General features: G+C 44.2%; 1 protein-coding gene across 1 annotated transcript in view; it reads left to right on the top strand.

Annotated features, from left to right (window-relative positions):
• Nucleotides 1-17935, top strand: part of LOC124133172 (allatostatin-A receptor-like) — a 122830-nt gene that overhangs the window by 83807 nt on the left and 21088 nt on the right. The window contains exon 4 of the mRNA XM_048400499.1: nucleotides 1388-1511. Within this exon, the coding sequence (XP_048256456.1) occupies nucleotides 1388-1511 (124 nt within the window). The remainder of the gene's footprint in view (nucleotides 1-1387; nucleotides 1512-17935) is intronic.

The raw sequence follows: 17935 nt of genomic DNA on the forward strand, positions 1-17935 counted from the left end.
AGGGTGTTCCGGGACTGCTTCTAGATGCAACACCTCACTGTAGGGTGTTCCGGGGCTGGTTCTAGATGCAACACCTCACTGTAGGGTGTTCCGGTGCTGGTTCTATGTGCAACACCTCACTGTAGGGTGTTCAAATGTACCAAGGTTAATAATCGGGGCGATTCTGGGGTCTCATCACACGAACAGGGGATACTGACGGGGGGAGGGGGGGTTGGTTACAAGGTTATCATAAGATGAATACGAACCAATGAAAAGCTTGTGTAAATGCCCACATGTCTTAAAAACAATAGTGTATTCACACAGACGATGTATTATAATATTTATAAAAGAGACTCCGGTACTCTAATAGATACTTCTTAGTCATCAACAAAAACATAGCGAAAAAACGTGAGAGGATTTAAATGTGGAAACAGGATTTCGATCGTGCAAAGTGATGCACGTTTTCTTCCCACTGAGAAGAGTGGTATAGTCATGTTAAACTGCGGCATGGTATCTAGTGAGTGAGCTAGCACTATAAATCAGTCTGGACTAGTAGTACGAGACACACACACACACACACACACACACACACTCACTCACTCACTCACTCACACACACTCAAACACTCACACACTCACTCACACACTCACACACACGCACTCACTCACGCACTCTCACACACACGCACGCACGCACACACACACACACACACTCACTCACTCACTCACTCACACACACTCAAACACTCACACACTCACTCACACACTCACACACACTCACTCACTCACGCACTCTCACACACACACACTCACTCACACACTCACACACACACTAACTCACACACTCACACACACACTCACTCACTCACACACACTCACTCACACTCACTCACGCACTCTCACACACACACTCACTCACTCACACACACACACACTCACTCACTCACACACACACAAACAAACTTACTCACTCACTCACACACACACACTCACACACACACACACTCACTCACTCAAGTGCATGCGCGTCGTTATATAAGTGCACTAATCTTGGACGCGCAATTAAACCCAATTTCACCCCACCTCTGATTACTGTAATATCAAAGTACAGTACAAAGTATCTCTGCCCAACGCGATTTCTAATATGGTTCGTGCTTGCGGTCAAATAGCGAAAAAGAATCTCCAAGTTTATAATTACAACTCGAGTAAGTGGCTTTCTGCTTCCTTCGGCGCAGGTAATTTCAGTTCCCGGTATCTATCAACGTGTCCTGAAAACATGATTATCTTACAAATTATTTTGCAAATGTACCACACACACAACCAGGTAGTTGTTGCATTTCTCTACACTTGATATTCAATTACGAGGTGAATGTTTTTCAACACACTGACATGTTTTTCTTTTATTTCAGATTCATTGCAATTCGGTATCCCCTGAGAGCAAAATATGTGTGCACCATCACGCATGCGCGGCTGGTGGCGGTGCTAGTATGGGTGTTTTCCTTCGTCTTCGCTATTCCCATCATATTTGGCAGGGTGAGTAAGACATGCATTTTTATCCATCAACACCCAAAGTGAATGTTGCAGGTTAATTTGATAAAGACGAGAAGAAGAGATAGTGAGAGTGAGTGAGTTTGGGTTTAGCGCCGCTTAACATTATATGGCGGCGTGTCAGCTTAAGCCCGAAGTGATGCAGGTCTTTGACGTTCACCACTTTGGTCACTTCTTTTGAAACCCACGAGCACGTGTATGGTGCTGACAAACCTTGAAACATAGTCGGGGCGTGGCGTGATTCGAATCCACACTAATAGGTTTCTGGCGTGTCCAAGGGACGCAACTCTGTACCGCGAATTGTGGCTCCTTAATAGACTGGGACACTTGTGCCCCAAGAGAAGAAGAAAAAAACGTTCTTCAATTCTGTGAAATTTGGGTCGTCAAATCCGTATCCAGTTGGGGACCCGTGAAGATCCGGGGTAGAATAGATCTTCAGTAACCCATGCTTGCCGTGAAAGACGACTATGCTTGTCGTGAGAGGCGACTACGCTGTCTTGGTTGATGCATGTCATCGTACCCCAATTGCGTGGATCGATGCTCATGATGTCAATCACTGGATTGTCTGATCCAGACTCGATTATTTACAGCCCGCGGTCATATAGCTGGAATATTGCTGAGTGCGGCGTTAACCTACAAACAAACAAAGAAAGTACCCATCTGGGGCCACTTGCGATGTCAGCACGACAACAATCGTAACCTTTTCCATAATCATACATAAACTAAAACCTTACTCCATTGTACGATTAATTCCGACAGCGAAAATATCGTCAACATGTGTTAATGAATTACTATTAAATAGTGATGATTCCAGGTGTACGCGAAAACATGAGCGTGTCCTTCCCCACCGGTTAAAGTTAAGTTTGGGTTAAAGTATAGCGTCACGATCGCCGCAGCGCTGAGGCCACTTTGTGCACGTGCCCAAAAGTTACAACAAAAAACACTTCAGGCTACTTACAGATTCTGGTATTCCTTGACTTCACGCTTAATGACCACTCTTCACTCCACTCCCTCACTCTTAATGACCGGTAGAATGGCATTTCGACCAAATGTTGAGAATAAGAAACTTTCATTCGCGCCATGTAGATGTATGTGATGCCATGTCAGTCATTGAAGGCTAATCGCCAGCTGTAGGATCAATGAGGGTTATCGGCGGCCAAACTTGAGGCCCCTGCCTAATAATAGGCCAAGAGCATAACCTCAAAAGAGATAGTAGAAAGATGGATTTTTCTGGAGACCTTCATAGAGTCAAACTGATGTCTTACAGACCCTGATACAAATATATCAAATACAGCCCATGCAAGTCTATAATGTTTGGCAAGTCTAGATTATTGCAGTATCAGGAAATGAAGAGAGTATCTGGGCTCCTTTTTATCATATCTTTATTCAGATAAAAAAAACTTGTTTTTTTCTGTAAGTTATGTTCATTTCAAAGACTAAATGTTAGTCTAGCCCTGGCACAAAGTTTCCCAAATTCCCTCTGGTGGCATCCCATCCCTGGGTGGCACTGGGGCTTCGTGCGAATAAGTTAGCTCAACAGGTCGACATGCGTTAAAGCATATTTTATTCTATGCATTTATAGGGGGCACGGGTGGCCCAGTCGTCTAAGGCGCCGCGATTCGCTGTGCAGAGTTGCGTCCCTTGGGCACGCCAGAAACCTGTGATTGTGGGTCCGAATCCCGGTTCGCCCCGATTATGTTTCTAGGATAATCAGCACTAACCCGCGCTCGTGGGTTTCACCGAAGTGGTAAACGTCTGAGACCTGCATCACTTCGGGCTTTCCTCCCACATTAAACCGACACACCGTGATGTAACTGGAATACTGTTAAAAGCGGCGTTAAACCCAACTCACTCACTCACTCACTGTGTATTTGTACATGTACACGCTGCGACATCACACAGATCATACATTAACTCATGCAAACATACATTATCATTCTTCTGTGTGGGAAGTGTAGGTATCGGCCTCGCCGGGAAAAGACACCGAGGAAACGTTCGGCCAAATTGTGTTTACAGCTTTAACTCTGTATCAGCATCCCCATCTCAGTGTCGGGTTCCGTAACAACATGACGTCAAGGGCGTACCGCCATGCCTCTGGGTAACTGATGGCTCGGTGATATATTAAATGTCAGCGTGTAATGGTGACGGAATAGAAATCAACGTAGAGATTGCGTTATGTGTATCTATGAGATACGATCTAGCCTTGGGCTAGTATCGATTATTCATTAATAAACGTTAAGGCAAATAAGTAAGTATTCAGGGAATGTAAGTGTCATATTTTTTAGGTTTCGCGAAGAATAGTTGTATTTCTGCAGGTTAATTTCAACCAGTGAACATTATATCACCACCGCCATACGGATCTCTAGACAAATTTGATCTAAAAAAACTGAATCATGTACGATTTGAATTTGAAATTGATTTGATATATATTTAGACACACTCGTGTAAATCCCGGTTTTTCATTATCTCAGTTTGGACACTTATATTTGGCAAAGCGGCGTTAAAACCTCACTCACTCAACGATTCAGTCACCCACCCAAAACACACACACACACTCACTCACTCACTCACACACACTCACTCACTCACACACTCACTCACATACTCACACACCCACTCACTCACTCTCTCGATATCACTGTCCACAATAAATCCCCGTTAACATCGTACCCCTGACACCTGACATTACAATATAGGGCACTGGTAACTATGACTCTTGTTCAACATTCCGCGAGAATCGCGTACAGGCTTTCTTCGTTTCCATCAAACAGTTGACGCTGCCGTAGACGCCAATAAAAATTGACAAACAATCAATATAAACATATAGACTTGGTAGGAACATGATAGTTAATTAATAATTGCATCAGATATTCCGTTTGAGGGTATACTTTGGCACTTTTATAAATCCAAGATTGATTTGAGAAGATCCAATTAATATTTAGAAAAATGATGTGAAAGATATATTACCCGTAAAAGATCGTGTAGGCGTTGTATTCGATTATGCGTGGGTGAGGGGGTCGTTTTTAGTCAGTGTCATATTTGCTTCTACAGAATTCGATGATTCCTCATTGTTAGGAGGAGAAAGTAGCGTTTACATGTCGACAAACGTTGCTTGCCAGGAGAAGAAAATTCTTGAAATATCAATTGATCGGTCCCTTAAGTGACGACTATGGTTATTTTACTTACAGAACTCCATGTTACCTGATTTTCAGGACAAAAATTAGTTAACGTGACGACAACGTTGTTGGCATCTTGGACGAGTTTTACCTTCAGATGTTTTCTGATTGCAAGAAGAAGAAAGTAGCATTGACGTGACTCCAAATATTGTTCGTTAGGCGCAGAAAGTCGTGTTTAAGTGACGACAAGACTGTTGCATTATGGGGCTAGGTTTACCTACAGAACTGCATGCTTCCCGGTTATTAGGACAACAAAGTAGTTCTGGCTTGGCGACAAACGCTGTTTGTTTCATGGGGCAAGATTCTTACAAAAGTTACATCAGTTTTTCTATTCATACCTCAATGAACCGAAAAAAAATACACAGTCAATGCTTATTATTAAATATGACAACGAAAGCATACAATAGTTTAACCAAACACAGTTGTTTATATGGAGATGGATAAACATTCCAGGTGTAGGAATATATACTGTGGCGTGACATGAATCAGGTTATTGTATAATTTATGCACATATCTTGACACGCCTACAAAGTTGGTAGCCAATCAACGGAGAGTAGAATCTAAACAAAGTTCATTGGACCTGTCAATAAAGGCAAGAGGCGACAGTCAGACTGTATCGAACCGGAAAAACATGTCCGGGAGAAGGTGGCTGTTTCAAAAGACATGTTCAGTTGCCGCCAGATTCGAACATTAATTCCCTGAGAACGGGAAGACACAGTTGAAAAAATACTAATTAGAAATGAAACCCGAAGACATGAAAGTTGTGGAACCGAGGCGAGCGGGAAAAAACAGTCGAGCGAGCCTGCACGTTGCTGTTTCTTTCCTTCTCGGCTTTCGGTCCCAAAGGGTTGCTTGGACAATGAATATGCATGAATTTTGCTAAATGTCCTGTGCATGTCGATACGCGTGAGCAGAGAAGGAATTCCCTCGACTGTAATATTGGATTCCCCGACATTCAGTAGTAATAAAAGTAGTCCGCTTCGGTGGGCGTGGCTTAATGTTTTACATTCATTCGGAAATGAATGCAATAACACGTGACCAGTTCAGCTGATCAGAATGCAGGAATTTAGAACACAAGGAATGTTATATTTTCATTGCAACATAAGACTTGATATTTCACTGCAGTTAACATAATTTTGACGGAAATATTGTCATACAAGAGTTATCTCCTCGCAAATTGTCTCCCTTTATCGTAAGTGTCTGACCCGTACACAAACTGTTGACTTCCCTTTATACGTTAGTTCCACATTGACAAGGCAAAATAATAACAAAGTTAATATCGTTTCTTGCCGTTTGTTATTGTCTTGAAAAAAAGTTTGTTATTCACTGTAAATGTTTCATTTAACTCGTCAATCGACACTTCGTTTGGCAAAGCGCCATTTTTTAATTTGACAGGGTTTAATCCTTCGCTTTCCTGTCTGTTAGGTAGGGTTTTAATTTGTTATGAACAAAAATAATACTCCGGTAGATAACTACACGAAAGGTATAATATTACAATTAATAGGATATTCCATGTGTCGAGGGAAGTATCATGTTTCTCTCATCTCGTGAAAGGAGACATTTCACTTGATACATGAAATAGCCTGTACAACTTTCGTATTTCACAAGGTCGATAAACGTCATGTGTTTTAAAGTTTGCGGGTGGTATTGCGTATTCTCTCCCCGGAGGTTGTAATATTTTAAACCATTACAAACGAGTGTGCCTGCTATGTTTGTTTGAGACAGAATATATCTTTCAATCAGCGCTTCAGGAAATGCAATTTATTTCTTTGAAAGAAGAATTTAAGACCGACAACACATTCCACTTTTCAAGCCTTTTCTGAAACGGTCACGGGTGACCCAGTCGTCTAAGGCGCCGCGATTCGCTGTGCAGAGTTGCGTCCCTTTGCCACGCCAGAAACCTATGATTGTGGGTCCGAATCCCGGTTTCTAGGTTTGTCAGCACCATATCCTCGTGCTCGTGGATTTCACCGAAGTGGTAAACGTCTGAGACCTGCATCACTTCGGGCTTTCCTCCCACATTAAGCTGACACGCCACGATATAACTGGAATACTGTTAAAAGCGGCGTTAAACCCACCTCACTCACTCACTTTTCTGAAACAGACATTTTTTAGAATAAAAATAAAAGCGACACGACTCTTTACATATTCATAGGAAATCGATTGTACGATTGTGACTATATCATGAACATGTGTTTATGAATCACTATCAAATATTGATGAAACCAGGTATTCCCGAAAAGGTGAGCCCATGCTGCCCCACCGGGGCCACCGTCACAAACACATGCAAGGGCAAGGCAAGTTTTCACTTGAAAAAAAAACGATATAAAGCTGAGACGCCTTGACAAATCCGATCTGTTTGAAGCTCCTCATTCACATTTCCTGAAATATCAGTAAACTGCTTTATTATCTACTCTGTCATAGCATGACATTAAGTTAGTAACATGAAACAAGCGGGTGTTCTTAAACTTCTTTTGAGTGGTATACTAATGTGTAGGTTGTTCACATAGTATAGAGACCAGACAGATGTCCCACATATCCTCTTTTTTATGTCTCCCATTTTTACCGACCGTTGAAGCGTTCATTGCGCGTTTCAACACCTTAATATGGAGACTTATTAACAGGAATGTGTTCTATCTCATGTTCAGTAACCTGGTGTCCCTTTCGTAATATTACACTTCCTCTTGAATAATAGGGCGATTAAAGAATTGTAAATATGTTGCAGTGATTCCATGGCATTTGACTGACAACCCAAACGCATTTCTAACGTTTACGTATGTTTCCATGAACTTACAAGAATGAAGCCACGCCCATGAGCGGGCTACTGTTTCCTGATTGGCTGTTAATTGAGTAGGCGGGGATTGTGTTGCATTATTACGCTGAACGAAGACACTGAACTCGTGAAGCTGGCAACTGTTGTTGTGTTAATGATTAAATAAGCAGATTATCATGGCTTGCACGCCGATGTTTACGTTTATATCTCTATAATCGCAAAATATTGAAGTCAGTTCTTAATTCACAAGTGTGAAGAGATACGTAGTAAAATTAGAGCGATGATTACACCGTTATATCAATAGTTTCGTCAGACTGTTGGTAGTCCCGCGTGTCAGGGCGTTGATTTCAATGTCGTTCTTAGTGGTAAACTATTAGCGTTGGCGAGTCTGTGTTGAACTATTGTGATTAAGATAAGTGTCTGAAGATATATGTAACAGTGATCTCACCTTGGTGAGTCTGTGTTGAACTGTTTGACTTGAATCATAACCTGAAGACATATGCAGCACTGAAATAGCCTTGGTAAGTCTGTGTGGAATTGTTTGACTTAAATAAGAATCTGAAGACATGTGTAGCACTGATCTCACGTTGGTGAGTCCGTGTGGAACTGTTTGACTTAAATAAGAATCTGAAGACATGTGTAGCACTGATCTCACGTTGGTGAGTCCGTGTGGAACTGTTTGACTTAAATAAGAATCTGAAGACATGTGTAGCACTGATCTCACGTTGGTGAGTCCGTGTGGAACTGTTTGACTTAAATAAGAATCTGAAGACTTGTGTAGCACTGATCTCACGTTGGTGAGTCCGTGTGGAATTGTTTGAATTAAATAAGAATCTGAAGACATATTTAGCACTGAATTAGCGTTGGTGAGTCGGTGTGGAACTGTTTGACTTAAATAAGAATCTGAAGACATGTGTAGCACTGATCTCACGTTGGTGAGTCCGTGTGGAACTGTTTGAATTAAATAAGAATCTGAAGACATATTTAGCACTGAATTAGCGTTGGTGAGTCGGTGTGGAACTGTTTGACTTGAATAAGGATCTGAAGACATATTTAGCACTGAATTAGCGTTAGTGAGTCCGTGTGGAACTGTTTGACTTGAATAAGGATCTGATGACATATGCAGCACTGAATTAGCGTTGATGAGTCTGTGTTGAACTGTTGAGATGCAAGTTTGACATGGATTTAGGTCATGTCCTTGGCGTGTCAACATTGTCATTTGTCTTGTTTATTATAAATATCGGTGCTCGCTTTCACAATTTCTGTTCTTTCGGCCATTGTATGTTGTGAGGAAACAGTGTCCTTGTCATATTTGCACCCAGCAGTTGTAGAACACACAGTGATCAGAGAATTGTTTGCTCGCCTGTTCCGACTTCTAAATCAGGCGACAGATCGTAGTTTGGCGATGTTTGAATGAGAGAAAGAGACAGGCACACAGATAGAGAGAGAAGGGAGAGAGAAATAGACAGAGAGAAAGAGGGGGTGAGAGAAAGAGATAGGAATAGAGAGAAAGAGACAGAGATAGGGGGAAAGAGAAGGGACAGACAGAGAAAGAGAGACAGTCAGAGAGAAAGTGAGTGAGAAAGAGACAGACAGACACACACAGAGAGGGGAGACATACATACATACATACAAACATACATACATACATACATACATACATACATACATACATACATACATACATACATACATCTCTGGATTCAGTAGACAGGCAGACAGACACATACAGACACAGATAGACATACACATACATACAGATACTGACATACAGGTAGGTAGGCAGACAGACAGACAGACACAAACCGTATTCGCAATAATGAGTGAGTGAGTGCGTGAGTACGGTTTTACACCGCTTTTAGCAATATTCCAGCAATATCACGGCGGGGGACACCAGAAATGGGCTTCACACATTGTACCCATGTCGGGAATCGAACCCGGGTCTTCGGCCTCGCAATAAAGCGAGCTATGTCGCTTATTATGACCAAAGACAGCGAGTTAAATTTGTTTTCAAAGATCAAGAGGTAGCCAGTGAACAAACTCAGTTCATAAGTTTATGAAACTAAAACGTATTCGATAATAGCAACTGGGCAATCGTATTCCCATTCTGTGATGCTGTTTTCTGTAAATAAAAACCGTAATATACACAAGAACATACGGACTGTCGTATGTCGACATTTACAGTCTGAGAAGGGAGCACATATAATGATTACTGTTTATAAGAGCAGGGCGCTTAATACGGCGAATACGGTACAGACATACAGACATATATGCATACAGACATACAGACAAGCAGACATGCATGCATACAAAGAGAAGCAGAACCAAACGGCCTCACACAGCAATGAATATCCTTAATTGCTACCTACAGTGGCACGACAGCCCACAATAAGTAATATCGCCAACGTGTCAACCGTCTGGGTCCACAATACCGGAAGTATCGAGCCGATCTAACCCATCGGCCTTCACCTTGGGGTCAAATCTTAGGAAAGCTGAGGTCACATACAGATTGTGGTTCAAAAGCAAACTTAACGAAATGCAATGTCTAAACCGTCATTTCAATGATCACATGTCGCTCAAAACATTCGGCACAGACTGAAAAACCCGTTTAAACAGGGCACTATATTCTCCTAATGTCCTTGGTCGTGGTAACCTTTAGGGGAGGTAACTGTGTCTGTGACTGTGTCAGACAGCTCGAGGGATTAGAAGTAACAGCCTACGCCTTTTAATTCGGTACTACATAAAAACGTTACACAATTCCTTCTTGTCCTTCGTCACATCCGGTGAGGCAACGAGCGCCTCTGGGCCAATCAAAAAACTCAATCCTCTACTTTCAAAACAGACAGATTGGAAAATGTTTACCGTCGGTATACAATGGTAATTACCCGCCATTCATTAGAATCTTCCAGACTGTCAATGATGTTGCGTGTCAGTGTATTGTGAGACAAGACTATCTTTGTTGCACTAGATATGCATCGTTATTCTGACATCTATTGATGTCGGGACAGACGGTCTCACTACTAATGTACTTCACTGTTGACAAAAAAATTATCGGAAGGATATATAATAGGCGCACCACTTACTAATTAAACGTGATTATGTTTTCTGACGTACCCCTTACTTGTATAGTTTAGTTAAGAAGGTTAAACCAGAGTAAGCCAAGCTTTTCTGATGTTATAAAGATAGGGAGATTGCACGCTTGTTGGGGGCGCCTTTGGAATCAGGATCTATATATTGGAACTTTATGAAGCTATTAAACTTTATGATATAATGCATATTGTTATTGATTCTATAAACCAATCATATTAACTTGGTATCGCGTTCCGATAAATATGCAAATGAAGGAACCTACTTTGTGTTTGTTTGTGTATTTTCTCGCAATCAGCAGTATTCCAACTTTTTGACGGGGGTCTGTAAATATTCGAAGCAATGCCTGCGTCCTTATAAGTGGACCACCGGTCTCGTGGGGGGACATGAGTTGATGTACCCTCCATGTTAGTTAATCTTCCCAAAGCACGTATGTCTTAAATATGCCTGCTTTGGTCCGAATCGAGAAGAATACCACAGTTCGGTATTTATGTACTTAGTTCATTGTTCACCATCATCGAAACAGCAAACGATATTAAAAAAGAAAAGAAACTTAGAGTTATTCCCCCTGAATCTATTTCATTGGGAAAATGTCGTAAGTATAGGAGAATAGCGTCTTACATCATTAACTCGAGACATACAATTGCGGTTTGTTTGTTGCAAATGTAATGCCAACGGTTTGCCATTTCGAGCGGGGAACAGAAGAACTGTACCTTACTTGTTAACGGGTTACATGGGAAATAATAAACAATAGCCATACAAACTGCTGCATCACGTTCCCACAAAGTTAAGATATGGATTTTTTCCGGTGTATGTGTGGCACTATATAATTAATAGACTGGTTTACCCAGCCATTGTATTCCTACGCCATCTTTTGTTCTATTGATTGAAAATATGACTTAAACTTAGACTATAGGATAAAGATAGTACTACCCTCGTTATACACTGTAATACACTCTACACATATTCTCCATATCTTATTACAGAAGTAATATACAGTAGATATATACATCGTATCGGTTATTATTTCTTTTGTGTGTGTGTGTGTGTGTGTGTGTGTGTGTGTGTGTGTGTGTGTGTGTGTAGAGCAGGGGGACGGGGTGGGGGGGGTGGGTGGGGTGGGGGGTGGGGGTGGGGGGGGTGGGGGGGGGGTGGTGGGGGGGGGGGGTTAGGCGTTGTCATCTAAGGCGCCATATTTCGCTGTGCAGTTTAGCGTCCCTTGAGCACGCAAGAAAGCTATCTTCGTTCGGGTCCTGTTTCGCGCTGCTTATGTGTTTAGGTGTATCAGCACCATACCCGTGCTCGTTGATTTCACCAATGTCGTAAACGTCTGAGACGTTCATCACTTCGGGATTTCCTCCCACATTAAGCTGACACGCCGTAACTGAAATACCGTTCAAAGCAGAGTTAACCCCAACTCACTAACCATTTGCATCATATGATATGACCCTGTAATTGCGACACTCTTGAACAAAAAACAGCGATCTTGTATTTTTCAGCACACATCGGTATCATCTAATTCAATAACCCAACTAGAAAAAACAAAGAAGGAATAGTGCTTATCTTCAATCAGTTTTCGGAAATTATTACATTACAAGATATTCCATGTTTCCTAATGCAAAAGTAAATATTTTATACCATTGTTAACATTAAACATAAATACTCTGCAAAATCAATAAACGAGTTCTCAACTAAGATAAAAAAAAGTTAAAAAGTACCAAAAAAACTAAGTTAGGCCTGACATGTTTCATTATATTCTGCTCGGCTATTCGGCATTTAGCACACACAACCACTTTATCTGTTTTTTTTATACCTGGAATCAGTTTTGGCGACCTCGGGATTTTTCCAATATAATTTAAAGTTAATTACAACTATCACGCCTGCGTGTCATTGCTGCTGTACTGGTATATTGATTATCCTTCTTTCTCGGGTAATGCAATAATCAACAATCACGCAACGAAAAAACCGCTGTTTTCCTATCATCAAACAAAGAAGACTTAAAGATCCGCCTTTTCTATGATGATTTGGTAATACGGGGCCCGTTCACGGATACGTTACTGAGGATAAAGCTGATATAATTAGTTAGGATGCTCGAGAGAGCTGATCAATGATAAGGATGGTTGTCCCGAGAGAGGTATTGTGCAAAGATAAAGGGACGTTGTTGACGACGTTGTGGACACGGGGGTTGTAGTTGGGGGAGGGAGTGTGGTTTAACGCCAATGTCACGGGATTCCAACAATATCACGTCGACCTGCAAATGATCGGGTCTAGACAGAAAAAAAAGTGATTGAAGGTATGTGTAATGATCAATGACATCGTATAACGGCTACACGCAATCAGTCATGTCATGAAGGCTGACCATCTCATTCACTGTTGTGGGCTCTTGTTACAAGATGGGATGCTGAGGACCTAGTCTTCCACTGTGATGTTGACGATGAAGATGATGATGTTGGCGATAATAAAGAGGAAGACGGAGCTGATAATAACATCTGAAATAATCTTGGGGTATTTGTGACAACCTTGGTCCGTCACCGAACATACATAGTGACACCCTGGGTCCGTCACCGTACATACATAGTGACAACCTGGGTCCGTCACCGTACATACATAGTGACAACCTGGGTCCGTCACCGTACACACATAGTGACACCCCGGGTCCCTCACCGTATATACATAGTGACACCCTGGGTTGGGTCCGTCACCGTATATTCATAGTGACACCCCGGACCCGTCACCGTACACACATACTGACTCCCTGGGTCCCTCGCCGTACACACATAGTTACAGCCTGGGCTGGTCACCGTACATACATAGTGACACCCTGGGTCCCTCGCCGTACATACATGGTAACACCCTGGGTCCGTCACCGTACATACATAGTGACACCCTGGGTCCCTCGCCGTACATACATGGTAACACCCTGGGTCCGTCACCGTACACACATAGTGACAACCTGGGTCCGTCACCGTACATACATAGTGACAACCTGGGTCCGTCACCGTACATACATAGTGACACCCTGGGTCCGTCACCGTACATACATAGTGACACCCTGGACCCGTCACCGTACATTCATAGTGACAACCTGGACCCGTCACCGTACATACATAGTGACAACTTGGACCCGTCAACGTACATACATAGTGACACCACGGGTCCCTCACGGTACTTACATAGTGACAACCTGGGTCCGTCACCGTACACACATAGTGACACCCTGGACCCGTCACCGTACATACATAGTGACAACCTGGACCCGTCACCGTACATACATAGTGACACCCTGGACCCGTCACCGTACATACATAGTGACACCCTGGACCCGTCACCGTACATACATAGTGACAACCTGGGTCCGTCACCGTACATACATAGTGACAACCTGGACCCGTCACCGTACATACATAGTGACAACCTGGACCCGTCACCGTACATACATAGTGACAACCTGGACCCGTCAACGTACATACATAGTGACTCCCAGGGCCAGTCACCGTACACACATAGTGACACCCTGGGCTGGTCACCGTACATACATAGTGACACCCCGGGTCCCTCGCCGTACATACATGGTTACACCCTGGGTCCGTCACCGTACAAACATAGTGACACCCCGGACCCGTCACCGTACACACATAGTGACGCCCTGGGCCAGTCACCGTACATACATAGTGACAACCTGGACCCGTCACCGTACATAAATAGTGACAACCTGAACCCGTCACCGTACATAAATAGTGACAACCTGGACCCGTCACCGTACACACATAGTGACACCCCGGACCCGTCACCGTACACACATAGTGACACCCCGGACCCGTCACCGTACATACATAGTGACGCCCTGGGCCAGTCACCGTACATAAATAGTGACAACCTGGACCCGTCACCGTACATACATAGTGACAACCTGGACCCGTCACCGTACATACATAGTGACTCCCAGGGCCAGTCACCATTCACACATAGTGACACCATGGGCTGGTCACCGTACACACATAGTGACACCCTGGGCCAGTCACCGTACATACATAGTGACTCCCAGGGCCAGTCACCGTACACACATAGTGACACCATGGGCTTGTCACCGTACACACATAGTGACACCCTGGGCCAGTCACCGTACATACATAGTGACACCCTTGGCTGGTCACCGTACATACATACTGACACCCCGGGTCCCTCGCCGTACATACATAGTTACAGTCTGGGCTGGTCACCGTACACACATAGTGACACCCCGGACCCGTCACCGTACACACATAGTAACACCCTGGGCCAGTCACCGTACACACATAGTGACAACCTGGACCTGTCACCGTACATACATAGAGGCTCCCTGGGCTGGTCACCGTACATACATAGTGACTCCCAGGGCTGGTCACCGTACATACATAGTGACAACCTGGGACCGTCACCGTACATACATAGTGACAACCTGGGCCAGTCACCGTTCATACATAGTGACAACCTGGACCCGTCACCGTACATAAATAGTGACTCCCATGGCCAGTTACCGTACTTACATAGCGACACCCTGGGCTGGTCACCGTACATACATAGTGACTCCCTGGGCTGGTCTGTACATACATAGTGACAACCTGGGTCCCTCGCCGTACATACATAGTGACACCCTGGACCCGTCACCGTACATTCATAGTGACAACCTGGACCCGTCAACGTACATACATAGTGACTCCCAGGGCCAGTCACGGTACACACATAGTGCCACCCTGGGCTGATCACCGTACACACATAGTTACACCCTGGGCTGGTCACCATACATACACAGTGACACCCCGGGTCCCTCGCCGTACATACATAGTTACACCCTGGGTCCGTCACCGTACAAACATAGTGACACCCCGGACCCGTCACCGTACACACTTAGTGACAACCTGGGCCAGTCACCGTACACACATAGTGACACCCTGGGCTGGTCACCGTACATACATAGTGACACCCCGGGTCCCTCGCCGTACATACATAGCTACACCCTGGGTCCGTCACCGTACAAACATAGTGACACCCCGGACCCGTCACCGTACACACATAGTGACACCCTGGGCCAGTCACCGTACATACATAGTGACAACCTGGACCCGTCACCGTACATAAATAGTGACAACCTGGACCCGTCACCGTACATACATTGTGACTCCCATGGCCAGTCACCGTTCACACATAGTGACACCCTGGGCTGGTCACCGTACGTACATAGTGACTCCCCGGGTCCCTCGCCGTACATACATAATAGTTACACCCTTGGTCCGTCACCGTACAAACATAGTGACACCCTGGGCTGGTCACCGTACATACATAGTGACAACCTGGACCCGTCAACGTACATACATAGTGACTCCCAGGGCCAGTCACCGTACACACATAGTTACACCCTGGGCTGGTCACCGTACATACATAGCGACACCCCGGGTCCCTCGCCGTACATACATAGTTACACCCTTGGTCCGTCACCGTACACACATAGTGACACCCCGGACCCGTCACCGTACACACATGGTGACACCCTGGGGCCAGTCACCGTACATACATAGTGACAACCTGGACCCGTCACCGTACACACATAGTGACACCCCGGACCCGTCACCGTACACACATAGTGACAACCTGGACCCGTCACCGTACATACATAGAGGCTCCCTGGGCTGGTCACCGTACATACATAGTGACAACCTGGGACCGTCACCGTACATACATAGTGACACCCTGGGCCAGTCACCGTACATACATAGTGACACCCTAGGTTCGTCACCGTATCTACATAGTGACACCCTGGGCCAGTCACCGTACATACATAGTGACACCTTAGGTTCGTCACCGTATATACATAGTGACACCCTGGGTCAGTCCACGTACATACATGGTGACTCCCTGGGCTCGTCACCGTACATACATAGTGACACCCTAGGTTCGTCACCGTATATACATAGTGACTCCCTGGGCTCGTCACCGTACATACATAGTGAGACCCTGGGCTGGTCACCGTACATACATACTGACACCCCGGACCCGTCACCGTACATACATAGTCCATTCTGGGCCTTGTCATGTTACTGCTTCTGCTACTTATAATAATAATTACGATGATTATGGCCTGGCTAGTATGGAGGGTGAAGCTCTTCGAACCCACATTGTCACACAGCAGCATGTCGAGAGGTGTGAGAAGAGGCATTGTCATGAAGTAGTATTACTCCAGCAGTAAGCATTCCTCGCCGAAATCAGCATAGTAGGCATCCGTAATCGTATTTTGACTTTCTAAGTAATCAACAAGAATCACACCCTTTGCATCCCAGAATACAGTGGCCATAACTTTCTTCACTGATCTTGAAGACTTGAATTTCCTTGGTGACGGATAGGTTGAATGGTACCATTCCATGGATAGACGTTTTGTCTCGGGATCATAGTGGTAGATCTATGATTCATCACCTGTAACTAATCTGTTTTTGAATTTGACGAAATCCTCAATTAGCTCTAAGATCAGACTCAGAAACTTTGGCAACCAACGAGAAGATATTTTTTTTCAGCTGTAAGTGTTCATGAATAATAGTTTCAATGTATCCTTGGCTTAGACCTGTGCCTTTCTCAATTTCAACAATGGTAAAACGTCTATCTGACAATATAAGGTTTTCTATCTTCTTGATTAAATCTTCATTGATGGAAGTTGAGGGACGTCCAGACCTAGGGTCATCATCAAGGCTTGTTCTCCCAGCCTTAAACATAGCTGCCCATCGTTTAACGGTGGAATAGCTGGGGCACTTATCCCCAAACACTTGTGACATGCGGTCATGAGTTTCTTGGGTAGTACTTGTCTCTAAGTCAAAAACTTGATGACTGCTCGATACCCGTTGATTTCCATTTCTGTGTCCATTTGGACCCCTGTCACGTTCAACTGACTGTCACTAATATACAAACGGCCCCAACAGACCAAATACACTTGCAATGAACAACTCAAACAATGTACTACATTGCCAAGTTCACTTTGTTGTGGCCATCTGGTCTCACTCACTCACTCACTCACTCACTCACTCACTCACTCACTCACTCACTCACTCACTCACTCACTCACTCACTCACTCACTCACTCACTCACTCACTCACTCACTCACTCACTCACTCACTCACTCACTCACTCACTCACTCACTCACTCACTCACTCACTCACTCACTCACTCACTCACTCACTCACTCACTCACTCACTCACTCACTCACTCACTCACTCACTCACTCACTCACTCACTCACTCACTCACTCACTCACTCACTCACTCACTCACTCACTCACTCACTCACTCACTCACTCACTCACTCACTCACTCACTCACTCACTCACTCACTCACTCACTCACTCACTC

This window comes from Haliotis rufescens, unplaced genomic scaffold (assembly GCF_023055435.1).
Source record: "Haliotis rufescens isolate VD_foot unplaced genomic scaffold, xgHalRufe1.0.p SCAF_2, whole genome shotgun sequence".
Taxonomy (NCBI): domain Eukaryota; kingdom Metazoa; phylum Mollusca; class Gastropoda; order Lepetellida; family Haliotidae; genus Haliotis; species Haliotis rufescens.